This window comes from Mesocricetus auratus, unplaced genomic scaffold (genome assembly GCF_017639785.1).
Source record: "Mesocricetus auratus isolate SY011 unplaced genomic scaffold, BCM_Maur_2.0 Super-Scaffold_100676, whole genome shotgun sequence".
Taxonomy (NCBI): Eukaryota; Metazoa; Chordata; class Mammalia; order Rodentia; family Cricetidae; genus Mesocricetus; species Mesocricetus auratus.
In genome coordinates, this window is record NW_024429266.1 from 21,305,335 (window position 1) to 21,324,176 (window position 18,842).

The 18,842-nt window shown below is 45.8% G+C and overlaps 1 protein-coding gene across 1 annotated transcript; it reads right to left on the bottom strand.

The window, feature by feature from the left end:
• Window positions 1-7,745: 7,745 nt before the first annotated feature.
• Window positions 7,746-13,379, bottom strand: Mpz (myelin protein zero). Its single transcript, XM_005087781.4, is given in 6 exon segments — window positions 7,746-8,959; window positions 9,070-9,130; window positions 9,276-9,411; window positions 9,911-10,124; window positions 10,415-10,581; window positions 13,222-13,379. Coding segments are annotated over 6 exon segments (939 nt in total). The 5' UTR covers window positions 13,289-13,379; the 3' UTR covers window positions 7,746-8,665.
• Window positions 13,380-18,842: the final 5,463 nt, after the last annotated feature.

An 18,842-nucleotide genomic window follows, 5' to 3' on the forward strand; every position in this document is an offset into this window, starting at 1 on the left:
TACCTATCTCCTAAGGAAGCTATGAAACGGAAGAAATAAACAGAGCCAGGGATGGGGTGAATGGAATCTTGTGCGCCGCCTTTGGGCATGTTCCTGGCACACGATATATCAACCTGAAAGTTCTCTAAACTTTGAACCCCAGCATGATTAAATTTGATTAAGTTACCTGCTGTTGGTGGTTAAATTTATCTCCACTCCCTCTCCCCTTCCTAGAGATAGGGTTGGGTTAAAAGCTCTAATCCTCAAATCACAGAGTTGGCTTTTCAGGCAGTCAGCCTTGCTATCCTCCAGGAGACATCTTGGAGTCATAACTAACATCCACTCTACTTTAGTTAAACTGGGTTCCTGAGCTAGCTGAGGTGGTGCATGCCTCTAATCCCAGCACTCAAGAGGCTGAGGCAGGTGGATTGCTTTGACTTGGAGACTAGCCTGGGGCTACACAGTGAATTTGAGGTGAGCCTGAACCACATAGGGACACCTTGTCTCAAGCAGGGATTAAAGGATTTAGGGATACTAAAAGATATTCCCCTCACCCTTATCACTCAGTAAATGCCAGGGGTTCCAAGATTCCTGAACCAAGACCTGAGGGTGAAGACCAAACTTATGTTTTTAGTAGAAACTAGTCCAAGGCTTGGGGAGTAAAGGAATTTACTAGACTAGAATTAATATAAAAATTTAATAAAGATTAGACACTTCAGGCAGAATAACAGCAGGTGGTGGGACTGGAGGGCTGGCTCTGCAGTTGAAGTTAAGCGCACTTGCTACTCTGCAGAGGACCCAGGCTTGGGTCCTACCTTCTGCATGAGGCAGCTCGCAAATGCCTGTAACTTCCAACTCCAGGGACCTGACAACCTCCTCTCATGGGCTAGGTGGGCACTCTCAAGCATGAGCATAAACACACATGCAAGTACGTGCACATGTGCATACACACACACACACACACACACACACACACACACACACACACACTTCTTAAAATAAAGAAACAGAGAGAGAGAGACAGATAGACAGACATCCAGGACTTACTGGGATCCTCTAACAGCAGAAGTTACTCAGCCTTGCTTCCTGGGCCATGTGTGCAGGGTCATACTTGAATAGAATTTAGAAAGCAGCTCACAATCCCGAGGCAGTAAACTTTAGACCAACACTTGTCTTCCTTGACACTAGGGATGAGGCTCCAAAAGCCATTAGGAGCCAGTCTCTAATTGTCTCAAGAATTACAAGTCAGACTCCAGAGAGTTAGGCTCTGTCAGCTAGAAAGTGGGTTTTGCTTTTTCTTTTTTGTCTTTTTGGCTCTATATTCCTTAGTATTTTTCTTTTTTATTCTGTATTCTTTAGAATATCACATTATCATGTCCATATCACTGACTTCTCTTGGGAGCTTTCTCAACTTTGCAGAGCTGACAAAAGTGGAAGGGGTTGGGGACCTTATAAGCAAGAGATATACTTTTAATCATATTCCCAAAGCCCAGACTTGGAGAGATAAAGGCCTGGGTAGGGACTAGGGTGGAGACAGGGATAGGGTGTGTTGGGGTAATTCGGGCAGTTAGAGTCAAGAATTCTCTCTCTGGACAGTCTTCCAAGCTGCGTTCCGAGACTTGACGTGCTGCAGGATAGAAACGCATTGATCTTGCCCGGGTGTTGAGTCAGTTCTTTCGTTTCCATGACTGCCTCTTACAGGAATCCCTCCCGTAAGCTACCCTCCCTTCTCAGCTCTTAGCTTCCCACTGCTGAGTTTTCCTTATTTCTGATATTGTTTGCAGAGGCAGTGGTTCCTGGTAGCTTCCTTGAACCTGCCACGTGTTCAGTATTTGAAAATCAGTCCTCATTGGACTCACTCTAATTAGCTGCTGTCATCCTGTTTGTCACATCCACTCTAAGTGTAGTCCCTGCTGTCTGTGCTTCTGGAAATGGGGAGTTTGAGGGTGTGGAGTTTTGCTTTTTATTTTAAGTTGGGTATCACAGGTGCTCTTCCTTCTGGTTAAGTGGCAGCTCTGACCCCAGATCTAGAAAGGCATAGGGTTCACAGTCTACAGACAGGCAGAAATTCAGCCTGTTCCCAAGACCACAAGAAAGGCATCCTCATTCCCTCCTCCAATATTTCCTTCTGCAAGTCACAGGAGAGTTCTGGCAGTCCTTGTGCCCTCTTGGCACTCCAGCTTCCCTTAGAGTTCACTTATCATAGTGATTGCTAATCAATCAATCCAATCGTTGATACTGTGAAAGCAAAGGGACTATGGGGGGGCTGTCTTAGGAAATGCAGTCAAGGAGCCAGATTTAGACAGCACTGAATGTGTGTTCTCCAAGACACGCGGAACCTGGGGGCTTACCTAGACAAGTAGTTGTGCTTTATTGCAAAGCCGTAAAAATTCCTTTCTGGTAGAAATTTCTTTCTGTAGAATGCTGGGAGATGCTTCTGTTAACTCTAGACTTTATATATTATTACCCTTCTGTGGTCTTTGATGGAGTTGAAGATGCTTTGATGGAGTTGAAGATGCTTTGATGGAGTTGAAGATGCTTTGATGGAGTTGAAGATGCTTCTGTTAACTCTAGACTTTGTATATTATTACCCTTCTGTGGTCTTTGATGGAGTTGAAGATGCTTCTGTTAACTCTAGACTTTGTATATTATTACCCTTCTGTGGTCTTTGATGGAGTTGAAGACGCTTTGATGGAGTTGAAGATGCTTCTGTTAACTCTAGACTTTATATATTATTACCCTTCTGTGGTCTTTGATGGAGTTGAAGATGCTTCTGTTAACTCTAGACTTTATATATTATTACCCTTCTGTGGTCTTTGATGGAGTTGAAGAAGATGCTTCTGTTAACTCTAGACTTTATATATTATTACCCTTCTGTGGTCTTTGATGGAGTTGAAGATGCTTCTGTTAACTCTAGACTTTGTATATTATTACCCTTCTGTGGTCTTTGATGGAGTTGAAGATGCTTCTGTTAACTCTAGACTTTGTATATTATTACCCTTCTGTGGTCTTTGATGGAGTTGAAGAAGATGCTTCTGTTAACTCTAGACTTTGTATATTATTACCCTTCTGTGGTCTTTGATGGAGTTGAAGATGCTTCTGTTAACTCTAGACTTTGTATATTATTACCCTTCTGTGGTCTTTGATGGAGTTGAAGATAGATGGTTATGCTTATGGTTTGCCCCAGTTATGATAAAAGATAAATTACATATAAAACTTTAGACTCACAAAGATAGGGTAGATGATAAAATATTTTCTTTAAATATTTGCAAAATGTTAGTGGACTAAACATCGTAAATATAATTCTTACTTGAAAACTGTTTTGTTATATATAATTTTTTTGTTTTTGTTTTTTGAGACAGCTCTGTAACTTTGGAGGCTGTCCTGGAACTTGCTCTGTAGACCAGGCTGGCCCCGAACTCACAGAGCTCCACCTGCCTCTGCCTCCCAAGTGCAGGGATTAAAGGCATGTGCCACCAACACCCGGCTGTTATATATAATTTTACTGTGCTAAATTAAAACCCTTCCTTTTTATTTAAACAGAAAAGAGGAGATGATGGGGGATGTCCTTCTGTATGCTGTGAGTGTATGTTTGTCTTATTGGTTGATGAATAAAGCTGTTTCAGACAATGGACAGGCAGGATGCAGCCAGGCAGGAAGTACAGGCAGGGCTACCAGATTAGGAGAATGATGGAACACGAGGGACACAGGGATTGAGTCTCAAGGGAGATGTCATGTAGCTGCCAAGGAAGGAAAGGTTCTGGGCATTCTCCGGGAAGCCAAGACGACGTGGAGATACATAAATAGAAATGGTTAATAATTAAGAGAGAGCTAGCCAATAAGAAGCCTGAGCCATCAGCCAAACAGTTTATAATTCATATAAGCCTCTGTGTGTTTATTTGAGACTGAACAGCTGCAGGACCTGGCAGGACAGAAACTTCTGTCAACAAACTGAGACTATGTGACTAACAGAAGATGAAGGGCGTGTATAGTAAAAATGTCCACAAAATGGGAATCTGACCTTTAGCATAGTTTATGTCTCTGAGCACAATGTGACTGTCTGGTCTTTCCAGATGCCTGCAGTCAAACGATGAAGTTGGCCCAAAGCTCACACAGCTGTTCCACAGCCTGAGAGGCAGGTGCATAAATCCTGTCCCTCAATGTCCTTCCTCTAATTCTAGGTCTAGTCTTAGTTCATGGAAAAGTTAGTGAATGTCTCTGTGGTTCAGTTTCCGCATTTGTAAGGTGGGGTGCTGTGTCAGAGTCTAAGGACATGGTGGGAAGATGAGAAAACCAGGTCACCTGCAAATACTCTTTGCTAGGTTGACCTCTGTGGACTTAGACATAGTTGGGCGTCCTCTGGGATCCTCGCTCCATAGGTCGGGGAGATGCACCAGTCTCATGCTGCATGAATAGAAATAAGGAAGCCTTGTAAAGTGCCACTGTGAGCTAGTTCCCATTGCAGGCACTTTCACATATATTAACTCGTTTAATTCTGTGTTTTCCCTCTCAAGGCAGGATTTCTCTGTGTAACAGACCTGACTGTCCTGTCCTGGAACTTGCATTGTAGACTAGACTCAAACTCAGAGATCTGCCTGCCTCTGTTTCCTGTGTTAAAGGCATGCACCACTGTGCATTTAATTCTTACAACGCTACCGCTACCGGTATCTCCATTTTACAAATGAAGACAGCAAGCCACCAAGGTACTAAATACCTCCCAAAGCAAATGAGTAGTTGAGGTAGGGGTAGAACTCAGGTGATCTACTCCACAATTTGTGCTTTTTATGCTACACGGATAACTGAAAGTTGGTTGTCAAGGATGCCATCCAGCCTAGTTTAGTAGACAGAGGGGCAGGGTGAGCTACCCTTTAACGGAGCCCCAGGATACCTATTTGGTCCTGCATACCAGACACATACTAGACCCTCTTTCCTCCTTCTCAGGAGGACCCCATCCTGACCTTACCTGACTCCCAGATTTCTAGCTGGGCCTCAACCTCATCCAAGGGCTTTCCCTGTTGCAGCAGGGAACATATAGCAAGGCTCTCTCAACTTAAAAGTGGTTGGAGCCGGATGTGGTGGCACACGCCTTTAATCCCAGCACTAGGGAGGCAGAGGCAGGTGGATCTCTGTGAGTTCGAGACCAGCCTGGTCTATAAGAGCTAGTTCCAGGACAGCCTCCAAAGCCACAGAGAAACCCTGTCTCGAAAAACCAAAAAAAAAAAAAAAAAAAAAAAAAAGTGGTTGGAAGTGAACTAGGTAAAGAAATGGGTCTCAGAAGAGTGGTTATGCCTAGAGAGAAAGAACCAATATGAGGCTCACATCAGGTGTAATACTAACTAGGTAGCAAGTTCTTTCGCTGACTCTTGGGAGGGCCTGAAGCCTTATCTCTACCTCCGAAGAGTTCTCAGCAGGAGGATGCACAGCTCTCTAGGGAAAGTGTCAAGAATCTATGGAAGGTTTTTGTTCGATTGCCTTTTTAAAATTAATTTAAAAAATAATTGTTTGTGTGGCTATACAGAGTGGAAGATCCTGGTAGTTAAGAGTCCAGGAAAAATAAGGATGCCACACAATAATACAATGATCTAGACAATGCAAGAGAATTGTCACACACCCTTTAAAAGTCTCAGTGGGGCCGGATGTTGGTGGTGCACACCTTTAATCCCAGTACTCAGCTGGAGAGGCAGACAGATCTCTGTGAGTTTGAGGCCAGCCTGGTCTACAGAGCAAGTTCCAGGACAGCCTCCAAAACAATACAGAGAAACGCTGTCTAGAAAAAAACAAAAGTCTCACTGAGTCTAGTGAGATAGCGCAACAGTTGAGGGTACTCACCTGCTGATGACTTGAGTTTGATCTCTTGAAGAGATCAGCCTAGGCTATGAAGTAAGTTCAAGACCAGCCTGGGATATAGTGTGAGACCCTGCCTCAAACAAACAAACAAACAAACAAACAAACAAACAACGTTCCATCTAAAGGGGGGAAAGGGGACAGGATAGATGGTTCAGTAGTTAAGAACACTTGCTGATCCCTAAATCCAGTTTCAAGGGATTCAGTGTCCCCTTTTGAACTCCTTGGGCAACAGGCATGCATTTGGTACATACACATACATACAGACTAAAGACTTGTGCACATAAAGTAAATAAATCTAAAAGCAAAACTTCAAAAATAACAAGTTTAAAAAATCCTTTTTCCCAGCCTTTAGGAGACAGAGGAAGGCTCCAAAGCAATACAGAGAAACCCTATCTTGAAAAACAAACAAAAAAATTATCTCTAATTGACTGTAGCCTTGTGGAAATTTTAGCATTAATGCAAATAAACATACAATGTGTGGAATAAACAAAAGCGAACATTGCAACCCCTGCTGCAAAGTTAATTCATGCATCTTCTCAAATAGATAAAAACAAATGGAAAAGCAGAATAATGTATCTCAAGGAAGCCAAGAGGTAAACCATTACCAAAAAGAGGGAATGGTTGATAATGCCGAACGCTGCTGAGAGATGACAAAGACTCAAAAGTGACCACTGAATTTGACAACAGGGGGCAAGTGATGTGGCCTAGTGGTAGAGCCCTTGGCTGAAGTGCACAAGGCCCTGTCACTCACCAATAACACAGACACACACGCACACACACAGACACACACACACAGACACACAGACACACACACACACACACACAGCATGGACATCATTAATGCCCTCTGTGAGCACAGAGGATTGATGGAGATGGAGACATGAAAGGAAATAGTAGACTGAAGGGGGAGAAAGGGTCACACAGCAGATAATACACCAGACTAGACATATCTGAACACCTTTACAGGGAGGTGTCGGCTGTACATTGGAAATCTATTCCATCCTGCCCCGAGTTCAGAGAGCTCATTACTCCTATTGTTTTTAGGATATTAGTTTAATGGCTGTAGGATGCCCTGGCCTTGGTGGTGAATGGCTCCTAGGCCCATTCAATAGACCTAGGCCCAGGTGGTTTTACACTCCCAACACTTGCTTCAGGCAACTCACAATGGCTTGTAATTCCAGCTCCAGGAAATCTAATATTCTCTTCTGGACTCCTTAAGCAGCAGCACTCAGATGTGTGTGAACACACACACACACACACACACACACACACATTTTAAAAACTTATAACAAATAAAAATTTGAAAACATATAAACCATATCCTCAAGTGAATAGACACAAGTGTCAATCATGTCTTTGACTTAACAGGGAGAACGATGAGCAGTTGTTTGCTCTCCTTGTAACCAGTGGATTCCTGTACCACCACCCTGGGAAGCTGTTACAAACATTTTTTCACAATCTAAGGATTCCAAGGTATTAGCAATATATATGCATATAAATATGCATGCATATTTACTGATATATCAACAAACTGGCTGGTCAGTTATTAATAGTGTATCTAGAATAGAGAATAAAGAAACAAAGTTGCTGTTGTTGTTTTGAGACAGGGTCTCTTGTAGCCCAGGCTGGCTTTGAACTTTAATTTGCTATTTAGTCAGAGCTGGTCTTGAACTTCTAATCCTCCTGCCTGTACCTTCCAAGTGTTGGGATTATAGGTATGTTCTGCCATGCTTATCTTAAAGTGCTATGTACGTTTGTTAAGGTGAATGAGATCTGTGTTAGTTTATAAAGTGCACTCCTTTATTTTTAATTTTGTTTTATTATTCACACACGTGTTTTGCCTGCATGTATGTCTGTGTACCACATGACTGAGGCGACAATTCTTATGAGGACTAGAAAATTCAAGATAGAGGCAGCAGTGTCTGGAAATGTCAGTGTTTATTAAACATTTAAGGTCATTTGGAGGTGGCAGAAGAAATGTACAGAATGTAGAAAAATCCTAACAATCCCCTGTGCCTGGGAGTGTAACCTCTTCCTTACCCTCCTCTTCTCCAGTGGTTTTCTTGTTTTCCTGTCTCATTATTGATTTCTTAAAGCCCCATACTCCACCTCTGACCTGTGAGGTTCCATTTTTTCTCTCTCTCCTTCCCCAAATCTTGAGTCCCAGAACTAGGCTCCAGTGTGGTCAGAAGGCATCAATCATGTAGCTGAGGTCTGAGGTTCAGGGGCTCCGACTGCCTGGGCTGGCTCTCCAGTAAAGATAAAGACTTGGTGGGGGGAGGGACTACAAAAGCCGCATGACGTCATTGGTGCTCAGTCATGGGGGCACGGGCTCAGATAAACAAACAAAAAAAGAGATGAACAGATAAAAAATACCCGACAACCTAAATAAGCCCCGGTGGAGAGTCTGATCTGGATGACGTGGATTTGAGCCCACAGACCAGAGCGTGGAGCTGGGCACTGAAGGAAGGAGAGGAGAGAGCAGAAAGAGCCAGGGGATCAACTGGGGGAGGGGGAGCGAGGCGGGGGCAGGCCAAGTGGCCTGGAGTTGGGCAGAGGCTATCAAGGTCCCTTTCTTCTCGGTGCCTGACGAACAGACACCAAACACACAGCCCTTGGGGCAGGTGAGGAATAGGGTTAGTCCCTAGGCTCCTGGGAAAGCCGAGGGGTAAAGAAAGGCGAGGGAGATACAAGAACTTGGAAAGGAAGGTTGGAATGAAACTTTACATCTCATTGGGAGGTAAGGGCAGGGCAGGGCTGAGGAGCAAGAGGAAAGCACCTAGACCTGGGAAAAGAGGAGCCTAGGTACCCCTGCTCTGACAGGGCCTGGGTGTGACGGTCACTTGTCCGAGTCCAGGCCCATCATGTTCTTGAGGGCGTTCTTGAGGCTGGTTCTACTGGGGGACTTGACTGCAGGCCGGAGCTCCGAGCTCTGCTCATCTTTCCGAAGCTCCATCTCGATGACCACCACCTGAGAGCCTTTGGAGGACTCCGTCGCAGACCCCCGACCCCCCGCCCGGCCCGCTAACCGCTATTTCTTATCCTTGCGAGACTCCCCCAGCCCTTTAGACTTCTTCTCGCTGGCGGCTTTGGCGCTTCTGCTGTGGTCCAGCATGGCATACAGCACTGGCGTCTGCGGGGACGGTTGCACACATCAGCCTCGGGCTTGACCTCGCCCACCCGTCCCTCACGGCTGTCCCCGGGTTCTCAGCGTTCTCCTCCCCAGCTTCGTGTCTCACTAACCTGCCGCCCGCGCTTCGAGGAGTCCTTAGAAGACTTGTGAAATCGCCCCTTCTCCATGGCGCTGCGGAGAGAGGGATTGCAGCGGGATTGTTCTCACTGGAATCCGCTCCTAGCGGACGCATTTCCTCTTTACTCCGGCCCTCCCACCACTGAAGCAGCCTCGGGGATCCTGGACTGAAGGCTGGGAGTCAGGCGCCGCCCCTTACCTGAGCCTCCTCTGCAGGGCCGCCTGCCTGCGCAGCCAGCAGTACCGAACCAGGTAGAAGAGCAGCAGCAGCAACAGCACCACGCCGAGGATGCCCCCGATCACTGCTCCCAACACCACCCCGTACCTGGTGGGCACTAGGAGGGGAGGGAAAAGAAATAAGGTGGTCGAGGGGGAACGGAAGCCTGCATCTATCTGTGTTGCTTCGCTTTACACCTCTTTCCAGTGGTTGGAAATGTGAGGCTTCTAGCCAAGGCTACCTTTTGCGTCCCTTCCCAGCGTCTTGGACTTTTACTATTATGCTATGTTATTTTTTAGACTGGGCGGGGTCTCACATAGCCCGGGTTGGCCTGTAAGTAGTGTTTGGCCTTGAACGTCTGATCCATCTACTTCTACCTCTGCAGCACTAGGATTACAGTCAGAACCACCGGTTTTGCTATGTATCCCAGGCTGGTCTCGAATTCACTATGTGACTCAGGCAATCATCTCCTCAGCCTCCCCAGAGCTGGGATTAAAGGTCTGCACTACCACATCCAGATGAGTTAAGGCTATTTGTCCTTCCCCCAATCTGTCAGTCCTCCATGATACCCTCCTTGAAATGCCTCCCGGACCCCTGTCCCTTGTCCCTTCTCACACCTTTTTCAAAGACATAGAGTGTGACCTGAGAAGTCTTGCCCACTATGTCAGGTGGGTTTTTGACATCACAGGTGAAAGTGCCGTTGTCGCTGTAGTCAAGGTTGTGTATGACAATGGAGCCATCCTTCCAGCGAGGGTCCCCTACCCACTGGATGCGCTCTTTGAAGGTCCCCACTTCATCGATATAAGGTTGTCCCTTGGCATAGTGGAAGATCTAAGAGGAATGAGGGAAATCGTGTGAGAGGACCCTCGTGTGAAAAGCCGCTGAAACTCGCCTCCAGTCTCAGGGTAGCAGAGCTTGGCCTGGAGAGGGCGGGCAAGTGCACACAGGTCCTAGGCAGGGTAATAAAGACTGTTCCTACCTTGCTACGGCTGAGTTTACGGTTCATGAAATAGTTTCCCTTCTGTAGCCCAAGTTCTCCTTTCTGTTGTTTGAAGCACCCTATCTGTTCCTTATCTCAATCCAGGACGTTCCTCCCTACTCCCCCCTCCCACTGCACTCACCGAAATAGCATCTCGGCCCCCTTCAGGTTGGTAGCGCCAGGTAAAAGAGATGTCGTCTGAGACCCATTCACTGGACCAGAAAGAGCAGTGCAGGGTCACCTGGGAGCCCACAGCACCATAGACTTCCCTGTCCGTGTAAACCACAATGGCCAGGGCCGGGGACAGCACTGCAAGCAGAGGGAAAAGAGATGACACATGAAGAGGCTATGAGGCCAGTCACTTGTCAAGGGTTGGCCTGGACATGGGTGAGGCCACAGTAAAGAAACAAATACTTTAAGGCCTACCTCTGTCTGGATTAACTCAGTTGGTGAATGAAAAGTCTGCATTGGCTCAAGGTCTCAGCATAAACACTGTTCTGAAGTCTACGGCCATAGACTGAGTGTGTCCAACCTTGTCGGATCTCAAAAGCTAAGCAGCAGGCTCAGATCTGTTTAGTGCTCAGATGGGACAACTTCTTCAGCAGAGAGGGAATGAATCAGTGTTTTTCTGTAGGATTCTAGAAGGTGGTGGTATCCAACTCTCACTTTCCCTTTTACTCTCTTTCTTTCTCCCTTTCTTTCTTTCTTCTGAGGCAGTCTTACTACGTAGCCTATAGCTCTCCTAGAACTTCTTATCCTCTGTCTTCTGAATGTTGGAATTAGCAGGCATGTGCCAATGGTTGATATCTTTTATTTTTTTCAAGACAGGTTTCTCTGTGTAACCCTGGCTGTCCTGGAGCTCACTCTGTAATCCAGGTTTGCCTTGAACTCACAGAGATCCATCTGCCTCTGTCTCCCAAATGCTGGGACTAAAGGTGTGCACCACCACCACCCAGCTTATTTGTTTGTTTTAAGACAGGATTTTACTATGTAGCCCTGGCTGTCCTGGAACTCAATATGTGGACCAGAGATCCACCTGCTGCTGCCTCCTGAGCGCTGGAATTAAAGGCGTGCACCACCATTTCTTGCTTGCATTCTTATAAACTGTTCAAGTAATATCAACAAAGCCAGTGTCTTCCTTATACTTACTCTAACAAGCAACTTCTTTCCTAATGTCCCCACCCACTTTGAACCACCATTACCAAGTAGCAAATATGCTTTCTCTATGTATAAAACTCAATATAAATGCAATAAACTCAAGATGTATCTGTACTTCCAACAAATGGCTAAATCTGTTTAGTGCATCGCTTTAGAATATGTACAGACAACATATTGCATTGTAATCTACCTTTTGTTTTGAATTAAGAATATGCATATCTGGGATAGTTTGCCATGCTGACTCATAGACATCAACCCTATTTTTAGCAGCTTTGTAGTATTTCACAGTACAGCAAATTCAAATTCTTGTAATAAAACAAAAGAAGAAGAAGAAGAAGAAGACAATGACTAGAGACTATGAGTCCTGTTGCTGGGCACAATTGCCCTGCCTGCCTCCTGCATCCTTGGTTGCCATTAAGTTTGCTCTTTACTGGGGAGCTAGAGGAGAAAGGACTTCATATCACTACCATAAGAAGTTAGGTACAGAGGAAGACCCCAGGTCCAACACTCAGGTGACTGTATGTGGACTTCTGTAGTTCAACCGTCTTCCCTCTTCTTGGTCATAGTGGCCCAGTGCCACCCCTATAACCACCCACACAAGAAAGTCATTCCAGGGAGACTATGTGTGTGGGTTGGTGCTGGATGGGGACAACTGTAGACCTTTCTGTTTTAGGAGGGGACAACCAAACAAAGTCTCATTGTCTAAACAGTGCTGGAGGCTCATGCTGCACCCACGCTCACCCTCATTGTCCTGAACCCCCCACCTCAGTATGCAATATCTTTTCCTTACCTCCTGGGAATTCTGCCTTAGAGCCATCTTGGGAATCCCCAATATAACAAAGAGGGTTATTTATTGGTTCTGATCTCTATTCTTCCTGTTATATCATCAGTCTTTGCTCTTCTCAACTCTGCCCAGTGGTTCTATGGGTGGAGCAGAGCTCTTTTGACCCCTTAGACTCCCTAGCCCCTCATTCCCTTTACCAAGGCTTTCTCAAACTTCCTTTCTTCACCATTGTCTTGGAGTACCACAGAACAGTCCAGTATGAACCAGAAAAGTCTAACTTCTGGGTTTGCAACACAAAGAGTTGAACTTGACCAGGGAAAGACCCTTATATTTTCTAAGTGTTCCCCTTCCCTGCTACATACCCCCTCCCCCTTACTCCAGCTTGCCTGCTGCTTGCATGGGATGCAAGGCAGCTGGGAAGAACCTACTTAGTTAACCTTGCTTTAGTATTCTCTTGATCACTACTCAACATCTGCCAAAGGCAAAGGAAAAGGCTAGTCGGTTTAAGGAAGATGGCTTTAGTGGAACAAGGTTTTAGGATTCACTTACATTATAGATGAGAAGCCACGGACAGAAACCCAGTCTAGGAATCTGAGACCACAGAGGGTGGGTTCATTCATTAGTTCATATTCCCTGACTTTTCTTTTCTTTTCCTTTCTTGGGAAAATAAGGTTGGGTAGCTCTTGCAGCACTTGGGGAACAGAACTCAGTGTTTATCCTGTTCTTTCCCATGCCCCTTTCTGCTTCCTGACGGGCTGTCAGCATGGATCTGGTGACATCTGACTGGCTTCCAACTTGGGTGCTCAGGGAAGCGCTCTGTGTCTCTCTCGCTGTCTCTTTCCATACCTTTCCTGCTTCCTTTAAAGGGTACACACCTTCCCTCCCCACTCCTAAACAGGGCACTCCTCCCTGCTCTCACATGCTGCTTCTTGCAACGGGGAAAAGGAGAAGTTGCCGAGAGAGGCCACCTGAATCTCAGGCTTCCAGGACTCAGTGGCTCCACTTACCCAAAGAAGAGAAGAGCAGGGCAGCCAGGATAGGGCTGGGGCTGGATGAGGGAGCCCCAGGAGCCATAGCTGGGGTAGGGGCTAGGGCCCAGAGCTTCTGTGGGGTGGAGAAAGTGGGGGACAAGGAACTGAGCAGGATTTTCTGGAACCTGCTTAAAATCCCCTGGATTCCCAGAATGAGGGGGCTGTCCTGAGCCGGTGACCAATTGCAGCCTGGCATGTGCAGTTGAGAGGTGGTGGGGAGGGTGGCAGGGGGTATGGAGCAGAAGGGGCATTGTATACTCTGGGTGGAGGGGTGGGGGGATACATACCACCCCACACACAGAGAGCTTTGTGTATGCTGACCTCCCCCTACCCTAGGCTGGAATGTTGGGGTGGGGGTGAAGGAGAAGGACAGAAAAAGGGACACAGACACACGTCTCTGAGGAATAGATAAGCTGAGAAACCTAAATCCCAAAGGCCATGCAAAGGATTCCTTCTTATCCTTCTTGCTTGAGAGCCCTAGGACCTAGAGGCAAGTTTTTTTTTCAGAGAACTCCCAAATTAGGGTGTCCCCTGTTGTTCTGATTGCTACGGCAACAGATTGATACTTGAGATGGAACAACTTTTTCCATCTCCCTGCATCCTAGGAGATTCCACCTAGATAGAAGCTTTTCTTTTGTTAGGAAATCCTTCAATGCCTCATGCTATGCTGCAGTTTAAACAAGCAAAGGCACATATTGTCCTGCATGCTGGCCTTTTGGAGAGCACCAGAGTGCTGGGATTAGACTAAATCAGTTCTTCCTGCAAGCTCAAAATCTAGTTTGAGGGGGCAGGGGTGAGAAACAGAAGACAAACTCATCAACAGCCAATAAACAGAATGCTGGGAATACCACACACAGCCAACCACTCACCCCCTCAGGAAGATTTGGTTCTACAAATAACCTTCACTTAACACATGAAGTTCAGAGGAAAGAGCCGTCAGGTATATAGGAGACGATGTTATACAGGGACCTTGAAGGAGAAGTGCCATTCTGAAAAGGGGACTAGGAGGGACAATGGCTAGATGGAGCAGCAAAGAGCTGAGGTGAAAGTCTCTCTCTCTCTCTCTCTCTCTCTCTCTCTCTCTCTCTCTCTCTCTCTCTCTCTCTCTGTCTCTCTCTCTCTCTCTCTCTGTCTCTGTCTCTCTCTGTCTCTCTCTCTGTCTCTCTCTCTCTGTCTGTCTCTGTCTCTGTCTCTCTGTCTCTCTCTCTGTCTCTGTGTGTGTGTGTGTGTGAGAGAGAGAGAGAGAGAGAGAGATCTGTGAAGCTATGTGCATATTTAAAGCAGATTATGTACATCTGTGTTTGACATGATTTGGGGGATCTTAGGGTACGATAGGACACAAGTCTGGAGGCCTCAAATGACAGACTAAACAGGGTGGATTTAATCTAGTACACTGTAAGCATCTCCTCAAAAACTGAATTAGGGTGTGGGACTAGAGATGGGAAAATCAGCTGTAGCTTATGCCTATCTTTACAGCACTTGGAAAGTGGAAGCAGGAGGATCAAAAGTTCAAAGCTAACCTGGGCTATAAGAGATCATCTCAACAAATAAAACAACCGACCAACCAACGAAAAACAAACAAACAAGATGCTCCAAATGTCTACATCACCAGAGTTGAGGGGTTTTTATGATTTGTTTATTTTTATGTGTATAAATGCTTGTCTGTGTGTGTATGTGTGTTGCATGTGTGTGCCTGGTGGCAGTAGGAACCAGAAAGGGGCCTCAGATTCCCTGGAACTGGAACGGTGGTGAACCACCATGTAAATGTTAGGAGCCTAACCCAGGTCTTCCAGAAGAGCAGCAAGGGCTTTTCACCTCAGGGCCCAGAGCTGAGGTTTGCTGTTTGTTTGTTCTTTCAGGGGAGAGTATGAAAGCCATACCACAAATTATGTAGTCAACAAATCTGGGGAGCAAAATCTTTTAGAGATAGCCAGAGTGCTGCCTCTTTTTTCTTGCCTTCTTTGAGTCATTTGAAATGCTTGTGATTTTCAGCAAAAATGCCCACCCCCATCTCTCCCTTCATTTCTCTTACTTGGGATCATAGATCTTGCTTTATCCTGCTTTTTTTTGTGTGTGTGTATTTTTGTTTTTGTTTTTGTTTTGTTTTGAGGCAGGGTTTCTCTGTGACTTTGGAGGCTGTCCTGGAACTAGCTCTGTAGACCAGGCTGGTCTGGAACTCACAGATCTGCCTGTCTTTGCCTCCCATGTGCTGGGATCAAAGGCGTGGACCACTACCGCCCTATCCTGCTTATATTTAAAGGAACTGTGCTCATAGAGTTCGGCTTGTGGATGTGCTGGTGCTTTCCTTTAATCCCAGAAGGAGGCAGAGGCAATTGGATCTCTGTGAGTTTGAGGACAGCCTGGCTTACCTAGTGAGTTCCAGGACAGCCAGACCCTGTCTCAAACAATGACGACAACAACAAAAAGCGTTCAGCTTAGAATCTGAATTTCTTTTTTCTTTCTTTAGATTTATTTATTTTGCTTTATGTGCTTGCCTGCTTTGCCTGCATGTATGTATGTGTACTCTATTCCCAGGAAATGGAGTTGTGTTGTGAGTCACCATGTGGGTATTTGAAACTGAATCTGGGTTCTCTGCGAGAGCATCGAGCACCCTTAACCATTGAGCCATCTCTTCAGCCCCATGGTCTGAATTTCAATGTGATATATTTCCATCAGCTATGGAGGTTCAGTGCAATGACCATTGTTTCAGATTGTTTACTTAAGATAGAATCTACCTATGTACTCCTAGCTGGCCTGAACTCACTTTTCATTTGTTTGATTGTTTTTGTTTTTCAAGACAGGCTTTCTCTGTCCTGGAACTCAATCTGTAGACAAGGCTGTCCTTGACCTCACAGAGATCCACCTGCCTCTGCCTCCAGAGTACAGGGATTAAAGGCATGCACCACTATTGCCTGGCTTGAACTCATGGTTTTGATCAGAGTGGCCTGGAGCGTCTGGTGATCTTGTTTCTGCCTTCTGAGTGATGGGGTTATATGGCCTCCCCACCAAGCTCAGCTTGATCCTGCATATGAGACCTTAAGTCAACAGTCTCTTATAAACTCCATGCATTTCAGATCACAGTTCTTGTGAGTTTCGTGGTTAACACTAGATTCTGGTAATGGAATGCTAAATAGATGCTTGACTATAAATAAATCCCATGGACAAAAATCACTGTGAGCTAACGTTTAGAGGAAGCTGTCATCAGTATTCCCACTTTCCGCTTTGCCTTTATCCACTACTCTTACCTCTACCTTGTCTACTGGGCTTGCATGTCCTCTCTCTCTCCTCTCTTGTCCCCTCCCCTCCTCTTCTCTCTGCCTCCAATTTGTTATGTAGGCAGGGATGACCTTTGAATTCCTGATCCTCCTATTTACAGGTCCTGAGTGCAGGGATTGCAGGTGTGCACTCCTGTGTCTGGTTTTATGCAGTGCTGGACCTAGAAACCAGGCCTGTGAATACTAGGCAAGCATCCTACCAGCTGAACTGCATCCCTAGCTTACTCCTTTTTTTTTTTTTTTTTTTGGTTTTTCGAGATAGGGTTTCTCTGTGGTTTTGTACTCGCTTGGTACAGTCCAGGCTGGTCTCGAACTCACAGAGATCTGCCTGCCTCTGCCTCCCGAGTGCTGGGATTAAAGGCGTGTGCCACCAACACCCAGCACTTACTACTTTTTATATTGTTTCTTTATTGACCTTGTTAAGGCTGTAAGCTTCTTCAGGTTGACAGGTCAATATAGTCTTGTATCTTTGAATCTCCTAGAGCACTTTTGCAGATTGACAAAAAGTCAGTTGTACATATATGTTAAATAAAACTATTAAAAGACTTAAGTGATGAGGCTGGAGAAATGACTCATCAGTTAAGAACACTGACTGCTGTTCCAGAGCATGGGGGTTGATTTCCAGCACCCACATGGAAGCTCACAGGTCTGTAACTCCAGTTCCAGGGGATCTGGCGCCCACTTCTGGCCTCCTGGAGCATACAAGTGGTACACAGACATACAAAGCAAGGAAAGCACTCATATACATTTAAAAAAATAAAAAACAAACAAAAAAGCAGAGCTAAGTTAAAGAGACGTTCATTACATTTTATTGGTTTTGTTTCTGAGATACTGTTCATGTAGCCCAGGTTACATGGAACTCAGTATGTAGCTAAAGGATGTCCTTGAACTCCTGATCTTCCAACTTCTACTTCCTAAGTATTAGGATTGCAGGTGTGTCACTAAGCCTGAGTTAGAGGGTTCAATATCGGAAAATTGTATTTACTAGGACAGTTTTCTATTAATTAACCTGTTTACTGAACTTTTAAAAGTTGTTTTGCTGTTGTTGTTTTGCTTTTCCTGTTTACTAAATGTTTAGGAGCTGGAGTTTTGTTTGTTTTCCTTCTCCTGTCTCTGGAGGCTGTCTTCAAATTCCCAGTCCTCTTACTTCAGCCTCCTAAATGCTGGGACTACAGGTATCGCCGCCACACCCAGCATGGAACTTATTTTTTGATGTATCCGGCATTAAGTCGCGTTGCAGCTGTCCTGAAGGCCAAGAAATGTTGCGAAAGAAATTCTTGCACTAAATAGAGGGTTGGACAAGAGAACCTAGAAGGTCCCTTCCAGTCCCTAAAGTCTACGAGAGTACTTTCTTTGTCAAACGTTACAGAAATAATATTCATTTGATGCAGGGGGGAGCGAATTTGTGCTATTTAAATCCTGTAAGGGAAAAGGCAGGAGAGTGCTAAATATAAATGGGATCTGAATATTAATGCAACCAAAAGAGATTTACAGTAGAACGAGTTGCTCTGCCCACCCCCCTTTATTCGTTCTCCCTCTGCCCCGCCGCCCCACAGCTCCCAGGGGCAGGAACTTTGGCATTCTGTTTCATTCCTTTCTCACTTTCCTCCCTCAGCTGAGAGAGCTCCGCAACTGACTTCTGTACTCGGATTCCTCAAAACCGTTTATATAGCATATATAAATCAAAGCGGCTTCTCCACGCCCCGGGTTCTTGTGGCTGTGGGTGTCACCCACATATCTCTGAAAAAGAAACAAGGGAGCCTTGTCTTTGGCCGGTGGGAGTTTGGTTCATGCAGCGGCAGCTCAAGCCCTGGGATCGCCAGGCCTAACGGAGGTGGTCAGAAGAGGATCCTGACCCTGAAAATAACGGTGTAAAAAAAAAGGAGAAGAAATAAAACAAACAAAAACGACAGAAAAAAAGATAAAAAGAAAATGAATTTTAAAAAGGAGAGAGAGATCGTGAAAATAATGGTGTAAGGCCCTGTGACAGCCCCGCCCCACACTCCCTGCCGTCCAAACTGGGGTTCAATGTGCTGATCTCGCTGGGGATGTGGCTTGAAAGCACCGTGCTCGCCGTGCAGCCTTTTCCTTGGGTGCCTCAGTCAGCTAACTCGGAGATTTTAGGACAACTTGGAAAGGAAGGGGTTGAAGCGAGCTGCCGAAATAAATCCTCGGTGAATAAAGCGGGGGAGGCCGCTGTCTCTGGGAGAGCGAGCGGAACAAAATAGACTCGCAGGGGGTAAATGCACGCACTGTAATCGCGCGGCGCCTGGGCCAAAACTTTGACGAACGACGCTAGAAACTAGCGCGAGAGAGGAAGAC